Genomic DNA, 19,054 nt, shown 5'->3' on the forward strand with positions numbered 1-19,054 from the left:
CGGGCTAGTTTTCTTTTAATAAAAATAAAAACCCAACCCGCATGATTGTGTAGCTTAGGGTGGAAAGGAATAATATGTAATATTCTAAATTACATTAATTAGGGACTAGTTTCGGCCGGGGCTGGCCATCTTCAGCCTTAATGTAAAACATCTAATAACTAAACAAATGTACATGCACACAATTGACATAAAACAAATGAAACAAATATATACAAATTGACATTAAAAACTGGGATGAAATGAGTAGTTATTTTCAAATTTACTAGCCCTACTGTCGGCAGCCCTGAAGATAGTTATCCATGGTTTCCCATTTTCACACCAGGTAAATGCTGGGGCTGTACCTTAATTAAAGCCATGGCCAATTCCTTCCGACTCCTAGGCCTTTCCTACCTCATCTCCATAAGACATATCTGTGTCGCTAAGTCTTGGATCCTAACAGAGAACACTACCAAGAAACTTTGACAGGTGTGGTGCTACTGGTGCCTGCTCAGAAAATCATGGGTTGACAGAATATGTAACACTGAAGTACAGTATATATATATACAGTAGAACCCCGTTTATCCGAAATAGAGTGGGTGGAGCCAATTCGGTTGATGCATTTTTCTGGATGACACATGATAAATATTTTCGGAAAATGCATGAACTCTGTTAAGCAAAGGTGCATACTGTATATAACCATTAAAATCTTTACATAATGTCACTCTTTGTATAAAATCAGTGACTTTCTTCTGAATTTTCTTGGTGCAGCGCTGTCTTGCAGCTATGTCGCGCTACCGTTTAATCAACAGTACATCAGCTGGTGTAGATTCATTGCTTTGTTTAACAAAGCACAAAGCGATCTGAAATAATGGAACAATTTATTTTGCAATGGGGTAGATAGATAGATAGATAAGAAATGAGTGAGCCCTGTTTTCGCAGAGCTCCACACGTAGGTCTATGAAGACCCTTTGTGCCCCTTGAACGGGTTTGCCTAGTCCAGCCCTAGTGCTCCTATAAAGGACACCAGTGTCCGGATTTTGGCGTTCCTGATGTCCTCCAGGCTCACGAAGTGTGAGCCCAGGTATCGATGTCTAGTGCTTGCAAAAGCCTCGCACTGACATAACACATGCGCGGAGGTCTCCTCCTCCTTACCGCATCTTCTACACATCGGATCCTGGGTGATTTTCATGATGTGTAGGTGTCTCTGTAAGGTATTGTGGCCTGTTAACAGTCCAACTACCATTCTCATTCTGGTCCTATTCAAATTTGTTAGGACCTTTTTATAGCTTTGACTAGGCCCTTTGATAAGTTCACGTGCCTGTCTTGCTATGGTTAACCTCTTCCAAATATCTAGGTGAGACTGGTTTATCCATTGGGATATTGCCAATCTCACACTTCGGAGTGACACTCCCAGGAAGGGCTCTGGTCCTGTAAAGGAACCCATTGAGCCCTGTTTCGCTAGTTTGTCAGCTTCTTCATTTCCACTGATTCCTGTGTGCCCAGGAACCCATAATAAGGTAACTGAGCTAAGCTCACACAGCTGATCTAACATCCTTTGGCATTCCCATACCAGTTTTGATGTTGTTTTAACTGCACATAGTGCTTTTAACGCTGCCTGGCTATCACTACATATAGTGATGTGTCTTCTGTGTCCAGGCATTTTCCATATATTTAAAGCACAGGCTAGTATTGCGTATACTTCAGCCTGGAAAACAGTAGCATATTTACCCATAGGAAGGGAGAGCCTTGTCTTAGGCCCCCAGACCCCGGCGCCTGTGCCCGCCTCCGTCCGCGAGCCATCTGTGTACCATGTACAGCCCCCAGACTTAAGACGGGCCCCAGCGTCCGCGGCCCACTCCTCCCTTGTGGGTATCACCACTGTGAATTTATAATTCAAATTAAAGCTAGGCTTCATCAGATCCCCGATCATCATTGTCATAGGGCAAGTCTGGTGAAGCCTTGTAAGAATAGAGGCATGACCTCTATTCGGGTTTTTGAAGGACCATCCTCCGAGTGACCAAAGGCGATAGGCACTTATTCCCGCTATTACCTTAACATATAAATGTAAGGGGGGAAAACCTAGGATGGCCTCCATTGCACATAATGGTGTAGTATCCAGTGCCCCTGTTATTCCTAGACACGCAAGTCTTTGGACACTGTTTAACTTGGTGCTCACAGTTTTACTCTCTGAGCCTGGCCACCAGACTATAGATGCATAGGTGATCATGGGCCGTACAGTGGAGATATAGAGCCACTGGACCACCCTAGGTCTTAGGCCCCAAGTCTTCCCGACGGCCCTGCGACAGGCCCACATAATCTTGCGAGCCTTATCCACCTTATGATCTATATGTTTCTTCCAACTCAGTCTTGTCTCAAGGATTACCCCTAGGTACTTAACCGAGGTTGTCTTAACTAATTTTTTTCCGAATAGGAAAGGCTCTGACAGTCCGTCTAGCCTCCTCCTCCTGGTAAATACCACGAGCTCCGTCTTATCGGGATTAACCGACAAGTCTGTCTCGTGACACCATCTTTCCACCCTACGTAGAGAGCTCTGTACGAGTTCGGAAGCCGTACTGGGGAAATTTCCTACCGCCATCAGGCTTATGTCGTCTGCATAGCCTTGGGCGTATATTCCTCCAACATTTAACCTGGTAAGTAGTTCGTCCACTACCAGACACCATAATGTTGGTGATAATACTCCTCCCTGTGGACACCCCCTGTCTATATTAGCTCTCAACATTACAGCGTTGAGAGTAAACAGAACTTGACGGCCCTGCAGTGAGGCCATAATCCATTTTATGAGCATACTGCTCACTCCTCTTCTCTCTAGACTACGTTCTATGGAGCCCAAAGATGTATAGTTAAAGGCCCCTTCTATATCTAGGAATACAACCATAGCAAGTTGTTGCTGATCCAAGGCACTCTCCAGCCTAGAAACCAGCTGGTGTAGTGCCGTCTCAACCGACTTCCCTGGTTGATATGCATGTTGATGAGAATGCAGGGGAAATTCTCTTAATACTTTCTCCCTGATATGTCTATCCACCAGTCTTTCCAAGGTCTTAAGTAGAAAAGACGTTAGACTAATGGGTCTATAATCCTTAGGTCTAGTATATGAAGACCTTCCGGGTTTAGGTATAAATACCACCTTCGCCTGACGCCACAAGGAGTACACATACCCCATAGTGAGACAGGCTCTAAAGATTCTGACCAGGTATGGTATAAGGACCCCCCCCCCCCGCCTCCTGAAGAAGCGCCGGGAAGATCCCATCCACACCTGGGCTTTTGTAAGGGGCAAAGGATTCTAATGCCCACTTAACCCTTCTTGGGGTAACAATCTCTGCGGCTTCCCTCCAGCCACTTTTATCGGGTCTGAAGGATCCGCTCGATTCTACCTCACTATTCGTGATTACCGAACCTGGAAAGTGGGCATCAAGCAGTAAGCTCAGGGTCTCCCCCTCTGTGGATGTGTATCCACCAGAAGGAGTCTCCAGTGAGCCCAGCCTTACCCTTCTATCCAAGGTTAAAATTTTATGAAGCCTTGCCGCTTCATGTTGACTTTCAATGGATTCACAAAATTGTCTCCAAGATTTCCTAGAAGCCTTCTTGACTTCTGACTTGTACCTTCTTTGTGATTCTTTGTAAGAATCTAGGCTTTCTTGATCCTGAAGTTCCCTGTATTTATTCCAGAGCCTTCGTGTATTTCTCCTCAGGTGTTCAAGATAACTATTCCACTTGAAGCTTCCTGTTACTCTTTTTGCCTTAACAATAGGGCAGTTTAATTCATAAGAGGTAACCAGTGTCCGTGTGAGAAAACTCACACTGAGCTCCAGCTCCTCTTTGTTTTTAATTATATTTGAGGGTCCTCCCTCCAGTCCCCTCCTCACGTCCTCCCTAAAAGATATCCAATCGGTTCGTCTAGGGTTTCTGTAAGACGGGATCTCGATGGAGCCCTCTATATAAAACACAATGTGTCTATGATCTGACAAGGAAGGCTCCAAAGAGACCTTCCAGTCTTTAAATTCCTGCATGATTCCCATGGAACCCAGGGTAAGATCTATGATCCCTTCGCTCCTATTATTAATGAAGGTAGGGGTATCACCAATATTCATGATCTCAAGATCAGTTGTACATAGAAATTCTATGAGGTGCTCTCCCCTTCGGTTTGTATTTTTACTTCCCCAAATGCTATGATGAGCATTGGCATCACATCCTACTACGAGGTTTAATCCTTGTTTCCTACAGTATATCACCAGTCTCTTGAACTCCTCCGGCGGGGGTGGAGATTCAGAGTCTCCTGGGAAATATGCAGAACAGACAACCAAGTCTCTTGGCTGTCCGCCCTCTTCATATCTCATTAGGACTGCTACTAGGTCTCTAGTAATGAAACCCGGTATAGCCCAAGCGTTATGATCCTTAACTAGTATACATGCTCTAGGCTTCTCCTCTGCTATTCCACTGAATAGAGTGAAACCTGCACAATTTAGTCCCATGATATGTCCCTGTCTAAGCCAGGGTTCTTGTATCAGGGCGACCGAAAACCCGCCTTTCTGGATACTTCTATTAAGTACCCTAGAGGCCGCTATACAATGTTGTATATTTGCTTGTATGAAAGTAATCATTCTTTACTTTCATAGAATACTTTACCTTATGCGGTCTCCGGAACTTGCAGCTCCGTCTCCCGCGATGGATCCTGGGGCTTGGCTGGCCCCGGTTCCTGTCCGGGCTCCAGCTCTTCGCCCCTGTTGGTCTCGGTTTTATCTGTGGTGGGGTTGGTCCTCTGCTTGTCACGCTTGCCCTCCACTAATGTGAAGGTAGCCACATGCACCCTGCAGAAGATCTTCTTCCCCACCACTTTCTCCACATCCCTGGAGTCCATGCTGACCACAAGGCGGACGCCTCTCTTCTCCTCCTTGCGGTCGTAGACCCTCCAGCTGGCGGGATTTAAGCCATAGTTCTGGCGTGCCATTCTTCCCAAAAGGACGTTATTGTCCTTTGGTTGTCCTGGTATCCAGACAATGACTCTCTTGTAGGAAAGGAGTTTGTCCATGCCCACAATTGTGAGCCTGGCTCCTTCCCACGGTTGTATACCTGTAACAAGGCTAGAAAGCCATGCTACAGTTTCATTGTTCTCCGCTATGATGACGGCCGCACCCCTTGACAGATAGCAGTCCAGGAACTGAGGCTTAATGGGCCCCTGCTCCGGAAGCTCGTCTATCAGATTGGTGATAGCCTCTTCCACAGCTTCCACCTGTTTCTCGGATAGCTGCTGGTCAGGATATCCCACAGGTACTATGGCCATCCTGATCCCAGCTTTAGCTATCCTGGCGTACTCCACTTTGGGTCTCTTGCGGGTCTGCCGATCTTCTTCTGGGGTTGCCCCCGACAGAAGTCGTTTCCCCGCTGGCATCGTAGTGGGTGGGGTCCTCTGTGCCCTAGAAGCAGAGCCCAGGGTCCCGCCTCTTGTGCCCATTGGATCCCTCCACTGTTGTCGCTGTTGTGGTAGTAGAAGTCCCCTCAGCCCCAGGAGTTAGGCCTTCTTTGGCCTGCTCCCGGGCCTTTAAGGCCTTCTTGTATCTCCTCTTTTCAGCGCCAGAGCGCTGTTTCTTCTTCTTCTTCTTCACCTGCAGATTGCCCACCTCTTGAGTGAGCCCTCTAACTGTTGAAGTCGAACTGTCCGAGGGTATCTCCGAAGAGTCCCCTTCGGTTGTTGTTGTGCTGGTATTTCTCTCGGAGGCCCCAGAAGAGCTCTCCGGTTTATGGGTGGCTACGGAACTCATGTAGGTCCCACGAGTAGCTAGGGAAATATATGTCCGCCCAGGCAGAGCCCCGCATACCTGGGTAAGGCTACTTACTTCGAGAGGGCGCCAAGTATCTCGAAGGCTCTGTTCAAGACACATCTTCCATTTGCCATGCACCCCATCAGCACGGGTCGCGTTACACCTTAGGGTTGGGCGGTGCTTTAGCTTCCTCCTCCTTGTATGCCGAACGGTTACCCAATAGGGCTCCATTCGGCATCGCAAGAAAGGAGCTACTAGTCCCCCTCACCGCGAAGAGGATCTTCAATTGAAGAGGGTAACCAAGGTTAGCCCCCTACAATTGTAGAAGCACACACGAGGGGGTTGCAATGGGGTAAGAAAAGCATTTGAACTACAGTGTAAAACCGCAAGGCCAGTGGAACAACCTTGGGTGAAAGAAAAATATGGAGAAGGGTCGCTGGACTTCTTTGGTTTCCTAACAGAAGCTGCAGTATAGTCCGAGCAGTAAACAAGATGAAATTCCCGCAACTGAAGCAACATTAAGCACAATCTACATAATCTTCATGACGAATAATACAATAATAATAATAATAATAAATTCCTGCTTGTTCAAGAAAAAATATATCATGGAACGAACTAGATGGTAAGAAACAAACTGTTTTGTTTTATGTTACACGTACATTGTGGTATAAGTTATGATATAAAAATAGTATTTGCCGAGTAGCTCTCAGCACATATTGCAAGAGAATTACTAATATCAACGGCTAAGAACGAGAGGGTAAAAACAAAATATTAGAATACAATTTTGCCAGAGCATACCGGTTAAGCCGGGTTTTAGGCGGTGTTCTACTGTATGTTGCGTTCCGGCAGGTAAAATACCACGGTGATTTCTGGAAGACGCTGATAACCTTGTTAAGAGTACACTAAAGGAGATCTTATCCCTTCCTACTGACACTCTGGATTCTATGATTTACTCAGATAAACGTTACAAAGGGTTACGGTAGGTGCTTTTAGAGTAAGCTGGGAAGCCTTGATTCAGAATATAAACAGCTGCAACATTCTGAAATGGGAGGAGAACCGATATATTGAAGCCACCAGAAACCTAGATGAAGAAATTAACAGATGTTTAACTGAGTTAAACGTAAATGGTAAAACCGAGGATATGAAGAACAGACATGGTGAGTATGACACCAAGAAACTCAGAAATAAACTACGAGAATCTGAATTTGAAAAATGGTGCCAGCTGAGAAGTAAAGGCCAGGGAGTGTGTCTGTACAAGGAGTTTTCCCCTGCAAACTGCTGGGTTAGAAACCATGATGGCCTTTCTAGCACGGAGTGGAGAGATGCGCTGAAAATGGCATGTAACGTTGCACCTGTAAGAGTTGTACCAGGAAGGTCCCTTGATGGTAACCACTGCAGAAGATGTAGTGAGACTGAAACATTACCTCATGTCTTGGGTTCCTGTGCCTTCTGCGAAGCTCGTCAAATCACTAGACATCACAATATCAGGTCATCCATAGCACAGACGCTCCGCGAGAAAGGATATCAAGTGCATGAGGAAGTCCATGGCATTGGAGTAAATGGCAGCACGAGAAGGATTGATATGATCGCAATCAAAGGGAAGAAAGGATATATATTAGACCCCACAGTAAGATTCGAAACTCCAACCAACCAGACGAAGTGGACCAAGAAAAGAAGTCTATCTACCTGCCTACAGTGCCGTATTATAAGAACAAATACGAACTGGACGACATAGAAATGAGGGGTCTCATGATCGGTGCGAGAGGGACAATCCCTAAGAAGACGATAGAACTGATGAAGACCTTTAACATCAGTACCAAGGAGTTCATCGACTGGGGGCTGAAAGCGCTCAGGGGTTCTCTTTTGATACTCAGACACCACCTATACTCGCCAGACTGAGAGTCGCCAGATTGAGACATAATTATTTTTGAACAAAATTGTTTGTGTATTCTTTGTCTTTGGCAGCCTCCAAGTGGAGGAAGATTTTGAAATAAAATATATATATAAGAAAACATAAAGGTCCAATAATACTGCCTTCAGGAATTCCCCTCTGAATGGTTACAGGTCCAGATAATGCTTCACCTACTCTAATTCTCTTAGTTCACCGAGCTCGATAGCTGCAGTCGCTTAAGTGCAGCCAGTATTCAGTATTCGGGAGATAGTGTGTTCGAGCCCCACTGTCGGCAGCCCTGAAGATGGTTTTCCATGGTTTCCCATTTTCACACCAGGCAAATGCCGGGGTTGTACCTTAATTAAGGCCACGGCCACTTCCTTCCAATTCCTAGGCTTTTCTTCTCCCATCGTCGCCATAAGACCTATCTGTGTCGGTGTGACGTAAAGCAAATAGCAGAAGAAAAAAAAATTCTCTGAGTTCTGTTATCTAGAAATGTAGCCACCCATTCAGTCACTATTTTGTCTAGTCCAATTGCACTCAGTTTTGACAGTAGTCTTCCATGATCTACCCTGTCAAATGTTTTGGATAGGTCAATCGCAGCACAGTCCATTTGACCTCATGAATCTAGGATGTGTGCTATATCTTGCTCGAATCCTACAAGTTGAGGTTCAGTGGAAGAAAACGTCCCTAAGTCCGAAGTGCTTTCTATCGAAGTCTAATCCATACTTTATGAAACTGGGACTTCAGTAATAGTCACAGTTGGCTGGATTCACTATGCATCAGTGTGAGAGTGTTAGCCTGTGGGTCCCAAAATAGCAGGTTCAGACTCGGCAGAGGTAGTCGTCTATTTGAAGGGCGGAAAAAAGTCAATTTGACACTCCAGGTTGCACAATGTCGGTATGTAAAATATCCCTCATGACACATTTGGTATTTATTGTAATGTATAAAATATAAGATTCTATTTTACAATTACTGTAAATCTTCATGTATTGATCAGGAGGAACGTCCCCCTTTTAACTTAGTTACTATATTAATTAAGGAATCATCAATATGAGCAGCGTGAAATTTATATCATATTACACATTTCATGTTCGTCGAACAAAATTAATTAAAACTCGAAACTCTGCAGTTGATCGCCGTAGAGAGATTTGGTGTTCTCTGCCATCTGGTAGAGTAAAACAGAACATCAAAATTACAGAGCGAGTTGTCGGTGCGGTTAGGGGCACACAACTATGAGTTTGCATTCGGGAGACAGTGAGTTCGAACCCCACTAAGTTGGCTTTCCATAGTTTCAATTTTCACACCAGGTACACCTTTAATGAAGGCCACAGCTGCTTCCTTCCCACTCTTTGGTCTTTCCTGTCCCATCTTCGCCATAAGACCTATCTGTGTCGGTGCGGCATGAAGTACATTGTAAAAAAAAAACACATAAAAATTGATGCAAAGGCGGCCTAGATGGCATCACATCATAATGCTTCCACACAGTAGTTGAGGTCATACAGTAATAATAATAATAATAATAATAATAATAATAATATAATATAATATAATATAATATAATATATTATTATTATTATTATTATTATTATTATTATTATTATTATTATTATTATTATTATTATTATTATTATTATTATTTAAAAATATTTCCAACAAAAGGATGCTTGCACCTGGGAGGATGAAGAAATATTAGAAGCTTAGAAAACCTAAATTTTCTCTGTATAATTGATTGGAGTGGTCCTAATGTTGGCCATTAAAATGTTACAATACTGTTAAGCGATAATAGATTGAAGTCCTTAGGAACTGACATTTTGGTATGCAACAACTTCACCAGCATAATTATTTGGAAACAATGATAAGAAGTTCAAGCGGAACATCCATTACTTAACATCTTCTGCCGTGGACAGTTTGTTGATAGTCCCGTTGTATTACCATTTAAAATGAGTTGTCTAGTTGCAAAACCTGTTATGTGCAGACACACACTTTTCAGGAAGCGCAAAAAACTGTCATTTGTTATGCAACAAAGATAGGAGGTTGAAATTTTGTAATTAAACAGTCATCTTCGTCATTCCGCAAAATATCCACAAATTTTAGCTGATAGAACCCATGTTATTTGCAAAAAAAAAAAAAAAAAAAAAAAAAAAAGTTAACGAGTTTTGCAGCAGTTTTGTGGAGATAAAGGATATGTGCAGCAGTATATGGAATAGAGTGAGCAGATTTATGGTGAAAGTGTTTTAGTAGGTACGTTTTAAACTATTACACTATGAAAATAGCATAAATGGAAAGAATTTAGGTTAGAATATAATGTTTTGATATCTAATCCCTGCTCTTTGATTTAATGATTACATCAAGAAATCATCACTCATTCAAAACGTTTTATAAGTTCTTTAACATTTTGTAGAATTATATTAACAATCCGTTATTGTCCTCAACAAAATCTCCCACATCAATATCATAGTCTGGCAGTTCACTGTTTGAATTTTGCCACTGGTCAAACAGTGCCTTGTAGAACGTGGGGTCATCATTCCTTATCCACTCTTTCCCTTAATGTTTGGGCAGCATTGTGTGCAGGTCGTTGAGCTTCAGTGCCATTCCTCCACTGGTAATGGCACAATAGCAGAAAAGGGTTTCCCATGGTTCAATATGCTTTTTGCTACCACCACAATCGATGTTATAGTTTACTTCACTTCTTATCACACAGTTGCCTGATTTTGTTCATGTAAGTATGATTCTCTTACAGGGTTCTGCGACATAATGAGCTTTGCTGCATAACACACGCTGGACATAACTTTTGCAACAGTTTCGTTATTTGTCACCTTTAAACGTATGGATTAAATGGCCCTTGCTCACGTATTACATTGCTGGATTGTGTATTTTGATGAGCTGCATACAATGGCGGTGATGACTCGTTTTGAGAAAAGAATGGACATAACGGGTTTTGCAACTGGACGACTCAAATACTATCATCATTACCACTGGGTGGATATGTAGTAGATCTGATTAGTAATAAGGACACTTCCTCATTTGTATCCTCCTTTCCATGCACTCATACTAGAGTTATTTTGTTACGTTGTATTATTTTAAACATTGCTGACTCTTGACTTGAATGGACGGACTAAGTTGATGACTGGCCTGATCATACCTTACATTAAAACTGAGTGGAATTTTGACTGAAGTCTCCTGTGTAATAACTTTGATGTATGAAATATTTGCTATTTTAAATGTGTCTTGTTACAGATGTTCTGCTTGTGATGCTGCTCTGTCAAATTGGTATTTCGAGAAAGATGGGTTGTTGTTTTGCAAGGACGATTATTGGGCCAAGTATGGGGAAGCGTGCCAAGATTGTGGACAGGTGAGTGAAAAATTTGGAAAATTGATACAACTCAAGATTTTTATCTGGTGTTTTTTGTCGTAGTTATATTAAGCACCAGAACTCTTATCTCACATTCTGTACATAAATTTATAATTCTGTCAGTACACTTCAAATTTTTGCCTCTTAGGGCTGGTTCAACCATCTACTGGTAAACTAGATGGCAGCTATGCCAGAGGTAAACAACCCAGGAATTAAAGAGTTCACAGAAGTCCCACCTTACAATACAAATATCAATTTAATTAAGATTAACTAATACATGTTTCATCCTTGTATCATGGACATCATCCGCTATGGCTTAAATACCATTTAAAACTAAAAGATCACATAAGAAGAAATGGGTAAAATTATATAAAGGCTAAATTATAGAGTCCTTATTGTTTAAAAGTCTTTCGGTGACTGTAAATTAAGGCACAAACTTGAGTTGTTCTTAAAATAGATCATGTTGATGTTATAAGACCACTTTATGAGTTTGGAGAACAGTCTTTGCTGAGCTGAGCTAGGGAGCAGACGTGCGTGGTAACGGTGCGGAAGTGCAGGAAAAGCAATATGGGAGTAACAGTGCAGCAGTATAGGAGTGTGATAGGGCGATGGCACAACCGGGTCAAGTGGATCAAGACGGAGTGTAAAGCAGGATTTAATAAAGAAATAGGACTGACAGAATTGTTGATGGCGGCAGCTATAGTGGCTACTCTATTACTCATCGGAGGCGTCGAGATGAACCCAGGCCCATTGACATGGGAGGACATTGAGAAAATTAAGGAAGTTGTCCGCGATGCTTCTCAGGCTGACCAGACCAAAGAAATGTTCGAAGCACAGTTCCAACAAATCAACGATATGAAGGACAGCATAACCAAAGATCTAACAGAAATAAAGGCGAATATAAGAGAAGACAAGGAAGAAAGAGCTATAATAAAGCAGAGGATACAGGAGCTAGAAGAACAAGTACAGGTACTTCAATGGCGAGATAGCAGAAGAACGGAGGAGGAGAAGAGAAGAAATATTATTATTTACGGACTGGATGAAAAGGAAGGAGAATCTAAGATGGAATTGATGAGCTCAGTCCTTAAGCTAATGAGAGAGAAATTAGGCATTGAGTGTACCGAGAGGGAGATAGATGATGTGTATAGGATGGGAAAGAATAGAGGAGTTTGGAGAAAATCTTGATTTGTGTTGTGTGGGATGGTGTTTGAAATTAAGGTATTGAAAGAACATATCTGTAACAAACAGAAAAAAGCTGTAAGCATTGAGAGCAAAACAATAAAAGTGGGGTGGGGATAAGAAAAAATGGGATAAAGAGCGACAGAAAAGCAACTTACACATCCTCGCTGGCTTAAGTTGGTTTATCCACGTTTTGCTGTAGAGGGTCTGCTATGTCAGGCTGAGTGTTTTGCATGCATGATGGAGGGGTTGATAGCGAGGCGGAGAGTTTGTTGGCCTGAGATGGGGAGATAGGGGAGGGTGTGGAGTGGGAAGGAAAAGTAGAATGCTGATTCATTTTCGGACGAGACTTCTTGTTCAAAGAATGATTAAAATACTTCTTAATTACCATGTCTATAAGGATGTTGATATTCTCGGATAACTCGTTCAGATTGCCTGCAGTTTTCAGTCTTTGGTCTAAATTAATAAAGAGATTTTCACATATATTCAAAAGGAGATCTTTCCTGGTTGTAAAAAGAATAGAAACATCTTTTTCTTTTGAAGGGAAAGAATTACGTATGTCTGAAATATTGTCGGCGAAGGCTGAAAATTCCTGGTAATGAATATAAAAACTACGGTCGATTTGTCCAGTGTATGAAGCTGGACATTGGGTACATGTCAATTTGTAAACACGGGGGTTTGAAAATTTGTTAAGTTTGTCCTTAGTGCAGTGATGATTAAAAAGTAATTTAGAGGTATTGATTGTTTTAAAGGCTACATTAATTTTGTGTTTCTTGAGAATGTAAATCATCTGGTAGATTTTTACTTGTGTGCTACCACCTCTTCATAAGTGCTAGGCAGCTACCTGCATCTAGACACTGATATACTGGGTTGACTAGACTGATTTTCACTTTCCTCGCTTTTGACTAAAGTGCTGTCTATCGTCAGAGGAATGAAACTCATTTCGATCGTCCTATTTTCCTCTACTTGCATCAGCTTATAATCACCAACAAAGCCTAACAAGGGGAATCTGTAGTGTTACAGACAGCAATTTACATCAAGCTTTCATGGGGTGAATTTGTGTGGCTTCAAAAAACAGTACCTGTTTGGGATTAAAATCTCGAGATATTAATTTTCAAATTTTCATACACCAGTTATAAGCTGTCATTTAAACCAATGTTTTGGTAAGTGTTCTCGTAGTAGAGTAGTCAAGATGTTCGCTCGGGAATAGAAGGTATGCAGGTTGGAGTATCAATTAGGCTTTGTATTTTTCTTTAATTGAAATTCACGATAAGTGCCTCCACGATCTTCTATTTGCAACTGGCTCTGTGGCCTTGTTTAGTTCTGTGTGTTGCCTTTTATTCATAATAATTTATTTCATTCTAATGTTTAATCATATTAATCAGAACATCATGTGGAACAGCACATACACTGTATAAAGCATTCCTCTAATAGATATAATACTATGATTAAACATTTTATCTAAGAAAGTATGAATAAAACAGTTAACTGTAAAATTAAAAAATAAAACGGCATGGCGGGGTCTTGAACTTGATACCTCATGTTACAAAGCAAGTGTCTTAGCCATTACACTAACTGAAGTCTTCCATACGTGATGGTGTATATGTTTGTTGTAACCTATGGCTTTATTGGTAAGTAACTCCAATACAAAATTGATATCTCTAGGCAACAGTAATATGCAAATAACATTAATAAAGTACAGATGTATTAGGGAACAGAATCTTGTTTCTGGCTATCCAGTATAGGGCTGGTAAATTGCCTTGTTTTTGTTGGGTTGGGTTGAGTCCTGTGCACGGAAGTAGTAGGTGTTTAGAGTCCTTCACTGATCCAGTGATGGTATATATAATAAGTTATAATGAATGTTTGGAAACTGAAAAAATAAAATTTGAAAATTAAAGCCCACTTCCAAATAGGTTTTATTTTTCACCCTTGTAGATTTTCTTCACGAAAGCTTGCCATACAGTATGTGCTCTTCTCCTGGTGCAAGGGTGTAATGGACTAGTATAACTTGGAAACAATTCTCTAAACCCATGGGTAGATAGTGAACATATCGAGCTCGATTAGTAGGTATCATCATCATCATCATCATCATCATCATCATCTACGTAGTTATGTACGACAGGTTGTCAGTACGGACTTCATTTAGTATAAATCGTAGTCGTATCATATATTATTTGTGTGTTGTGTGATTTGTCTTGTGTAACAAAACATGTGAGGTTATGTCACGATACGTCTGCTGTATGTACATTAAAACGACTTTATTTAATGTAAGAATACATAATTAATAGTACATAATCTATTATTACCTGTAAATTTGATGTATAAATCCAACATAATGTTGTGCAACACAGGTTAATAGTCTAGAACAACGCACCTTTGTCACTCTAGTATTGTTGGCCGTACGGATCTTGTCGACATCCGTGGTAATCTTACCGCTGCAGGGTACATCGAGCAGATACTGCTACAGCATATGTTGGTTGCTGCATACGGTGTTTTTCACCGAGCTTGATAGCTGCAGTCGCTTAAGTGCGGACAGTATCCAGTATTCGGGACATAGTAGGTTCGAACCCCACTGTCGGCAGCCCTGAAAATGGTTTTCCTTGGTTTCCCATTTTCACACCAGGCAAATGCTGGGGCTGTACCTTAATTAAGGCCATGGCCGCTTCCTCCCCACTCCTAGCCCTTTCCTGTCCCATCGTCGCCATAAGACCTATCTGTGTCGGTGCGATGTAAAGCAACTAGCATACGGTGTTGGCTCTGAATTCGTACTCATGCATGGCAATGCCAGGGTTCGTGTAGCACGCATCACCAGAGCTGTCTTGCGAGAACTGGACATTCAAGAGATCGAATGGTCAGCAGTGAGTCCCGACCTTAATCCCATCAAGCATGTGTGGAATAGGCTTGACAGAAGTGTCCTCTTCCACCACAGACTCTCCAAGACATCGAACAATCTCTCATTGAAGAATGGGACCTGATACAGCAACGTGACCTCTGTCGACTTATATGGAGCATGCCCCGTAGGTGCCAAGCTGTGATAACTGCTCTTGGAGGACATACATCTTACTGAAGCTCTCCAACTGTGATACAAATCCACCCTGGAGGACTGTTATCACTTTGTTTTCGCCCCTGTTTGGTCATTTCCGTTTGTGTTCTGAAAATGAACGTGAATCCATCAATGTTCTTTTGTATACTTCAGCGGTAAAGAATAAAGGTTTAGTTGGTATTATACCTGGGTGTGAGGTATTGTTTTGTGGAGCATGGCATATGTTCAAAAACATGTTCCCCTAATTTTTTTAACTGTGTATATTTTTATTTGATTATATACATTTTTAGTACAGTGTGTGGCTAGACATGGCATCTTCACTTCATAATGGAAAATTAGTAATGAAGGAGTGTGAAATTTATTGGAGATTGAAAGTGATGCATCTGACTTTGAGGTTATTTAGAATGAAGGACAGATTCAGAGTCAGATTTCGAATATTTATCAGCTATTTCTTTGCATCAAATATCAGAAAGTGTTGACGAACCTCCCCTAAAGCAATCTATCATAACAGCATGGTCTAAGGGCACGCCTCCAGATGATTGCATGCCAATACATTTTCCTTAATATTTTCAAGAATATAACTCCGAGTGATGAAACTTTTGCTAGTCCATTACAGATACATTATTGACAATCTGTATATCTCAGTTTATTTGTGACATGTTCCACTTTTGTGCATATATGATGGCAAGTTTTATTATTACTTTGAATTTAGGAATTACACTTTTTGAACAGACTGTGCATTTTTCTAGTCGAAACATTTATGGAATTTGGTGCCACTACGACAATTCTCAGTGTATTCGTTTTACGTAGATATATAAAACTTCATAGATTTATTTCATATCGTGGAGATATTTCATATTTCATTTCGACTAATAAAAGCTGCCAAATATGGCTGCCACCACAAAATTTAACATTGCCAAATCTAGGGTTAAGTCAAAGAGTAGTTACAAAAATGTTACAATCCTTGGGCTAGGGCAGTATGTTCAGAGCTGTCAGTGAGAGATGACGTGAAATTACATTAGCAGATGAATAAGGTTGAGTGGAGTTTTGAAAGTAAATAAGAATTTGCTAAATTAAAACTTAATTAGTGTGTTATTTTGATACTATTGAAATATGTACTGTATGATGCATTAAAAATTTTTCTAATCCTAAAAATTCCCTTTTTATATGCAGTACATTTTTTACGTGTAATTACCCAAGAACTATAAGCAAGCTGACCTAAGATGTTTCCTCATCCTTTGCATTGTTTGTGTATGTATTTATCAGCGTGTTAGTAGATAAGATTTCATCCTTTTCTTTGTTAATTTGATGATGTTTATATCAATGTTCTCCATTCCAGGTGATCACAGGGCCCGTGATGGTGGCTGGTGATCATAAGTTCCACCCAGAATGCTTTTGCTGTGCATCATGCGGTAGCTTTATTGGGGATGGTGACTCTTACGCCCTTGTGGAGCGATCAAAACTTTACTGGTAAGTCTTCAGATTTATTTTTATTTATTTACTAGCTGTAGTACCCGGCGTTGCCCGGATAGTTTTTGAATGTTTACCTTTAATATTTGTATTACCAGTTAGTTAAGTGTAAAGTGAATGCTTATAGAATTCTTTTTTGAGATGTTGATTTTACGACTTATTATGTAGTTTTAGAGTTATTTAGATGTATCTGTTTTCAAGTTTTAGATTATTTAATTATCGAGCAAACACTAATCTCGGTCTCAGCTCCTGCCTCGATGGAGGCTGAACGTGGACTTGAACGGTATCCACAGCGTCACAGTTCGTATCAGCGACACATAAACAATGGATTTCGACATTAATATTGCCTATTTTCCTTATTTTTGCACGTCAGCCCCTCTCATTCTCCAACACTAGTGGGGGCTAGGTGTATCTGACTTCCACAGTAATGTTTTCTATATAGTAAGTCATGTGTATACCAAGTTTGATTGAGAGATATGCTAGAACATACACACATACCTCCTTAAACTCTGTCCCTTTGGACGTTTCCTTCATTTTTTTGCCAGTTCTCATCCGCCTGCCAATTAGGACTGAGCTTTATCTTGAACGGCATCCAGAGTGTCACAGTTCATCTGAGCGACCCCGAAAACTATGGATTAGACACACATTTTGGTCGTTTTTGGTTAATTTTTCATTTCGTCCCTACTTTAGAAGCTAGGAGTCTCTTACCCCTAAGGTATATTTTTCCTAATGGTAGGTCCAGTACACACACACGCGTCCATTCTCTCGGTCATTTTCGAAATTTTATTTTTCACTTTTTCTCACCGCTATGTGAAAGGAGGCAGAAATTGGACTTCAAAAAAATTGGAGTGTTACCATTCATCTCGGCGACCCCGAAACGTATGGATTCAACACTAATTTTCAGTCATAATTACATTTCGTCCCCTTATCGAAGGCTTCTAGGGGTGTCTTTCCCCCATAGTATTTTTTTCAGGTAGTAGGTAATATTTGTATCAAGTTCTGCTGACAGTTATACTGGAACGTACAAAAAAACATCCTTAATCTCGGTCATTTGGATATTTTCTGTTCTTGACTCCTTCTCACCCGCCTGGCAATTGGGGATCAACTCGGACTTAAACGAAAACCGGAGTGTCACTCTTCATTTCAGCGACCCCTAAAGCCATGGATGTGACATTATTTTCGATTATTTTATATCTAACTCCCCCCTAACCCCCCACCACAAAGGGGCCTGAATTTGGACTTTAAAAGTTCAGAGTGCCACTATTCATCTCAGCGACCCAGAAAACTGTGGACTCAATACTATTTCTGATTATTTCTATATACAGTAGAACCTCGATTATACGTTCCCGGAAGCTAGGTTTTCCCGTATTATCCGTTCAAATTACATGGTTCCGCGAGCATCCCAATTAAATCACGTTGTAAAAATCCCGCATTATCCGTTCCTCGAAGAAACAATTTCCCGTATCAACCATTCAGAAATTTCAGTCCCATTAACGCTAAATCCTTGATCACACGTTTTTCAAGAAACTGTATCTCACGAAAGGATGGCAACGCATACTTGCGGATCTTGGTGTTAACGTCCAGTCATTGCGGTAATTTGAGTAAGCGGAAAAGCTATCAGCGGTGAACTTGAATTAGGGACCATCTTAGCATCGCATTTGGATGGTATTGTTTAAAGAATCAAAATCACAAAGCAGAGAGTGTCCACAACACTTGGAAGGAGACAGAGCGCATTTCGACAGCTCTACTTGAAGACGGAACGAGTTTTGTCAAATGTTCGTACTTGCAAAGTGTCTTCATTGTGTCCAGGGTTAGATGATTACTTTCCCTCCCCCGATTGTATCGCCGAACACCCCATTTCCCTCAGGGCAATGTATAGTCACTGAGTTTTCAGACAGGAATCTAAACAGCTCCTTCTTAAGTAACACAAATTTAGTATTTTAATATTATCGCATACGATTACGTTACATAAAATAAATTTCATCGTAAAGTCCGTATTGTCGAACGTATACTTTTAGGTTAAGTCAATATTCCACCTTTACTATACCGTAAGTTTATTGTCTATTTATTTAAACAACATTATTAACTATGACAGGACATGTTTCGTCTAACTTGTAGGCATCATCAGCTGTAAGATATTTAAGAAAAAGCACAAAAAAGACAAGGACAGAACAATACATTCAAATAAATCGGGTTGCCGAACACGTCAACCAAAATAGTGAGTATGTTCCTGATTATTCCAAGTACGAACTTTAACAAGCTTTACTGTATCGTCTCATGTGTATGATTTTAATTTTGTTCATCAACAGCTTTTGAATGTTCGAAACATGGGTTTCGCATATCACGCCCGAATCGAAGCA

The 19,054-nt window shown here is 41.1% G+C and overlaps 1 protein-coding gene across 1 annotated transcript in view; it reads left to right on the forward strand.

Moving 5' to 3' along the window:
* LIMK1 (LIM domain kinase 1) overlaps positions 1-19,054 on the forward strand; it is a 135,694-nt gene that overhangs the window by 15,354 nt on the left and 101,286 nt on the right. Inside the window, exons 3-4 of the mRNA XM_067159670.2 lie at positions 10,888-11,002; positions 16,564-16,694. Coding sequence (XP_067015771.1) covers positions 10,888-11,002; positions 16,564-16,694 — 246 coding nt within the window. The remainder of the gene's footprint in view (positions 1-10,887; positions 11,003-16,563; positions 16,695-19,054) is intronic.

The sequence above is a fragment of the Anabrus simplex genome, chromosome X (genome assembly GCF_040414725.1).
Source record: "Anabrus simplex isolate iqAnaSimp1 chromosome X, ASM4041472v1, whole genome shotgun sequence".
NCBI classification, from domain to species: Eukaryota; Metazoa; Arthropoda; class Insecta; order Orthoptera; family Tettigoniidae; genus Anabrus; species Anabrus simplex.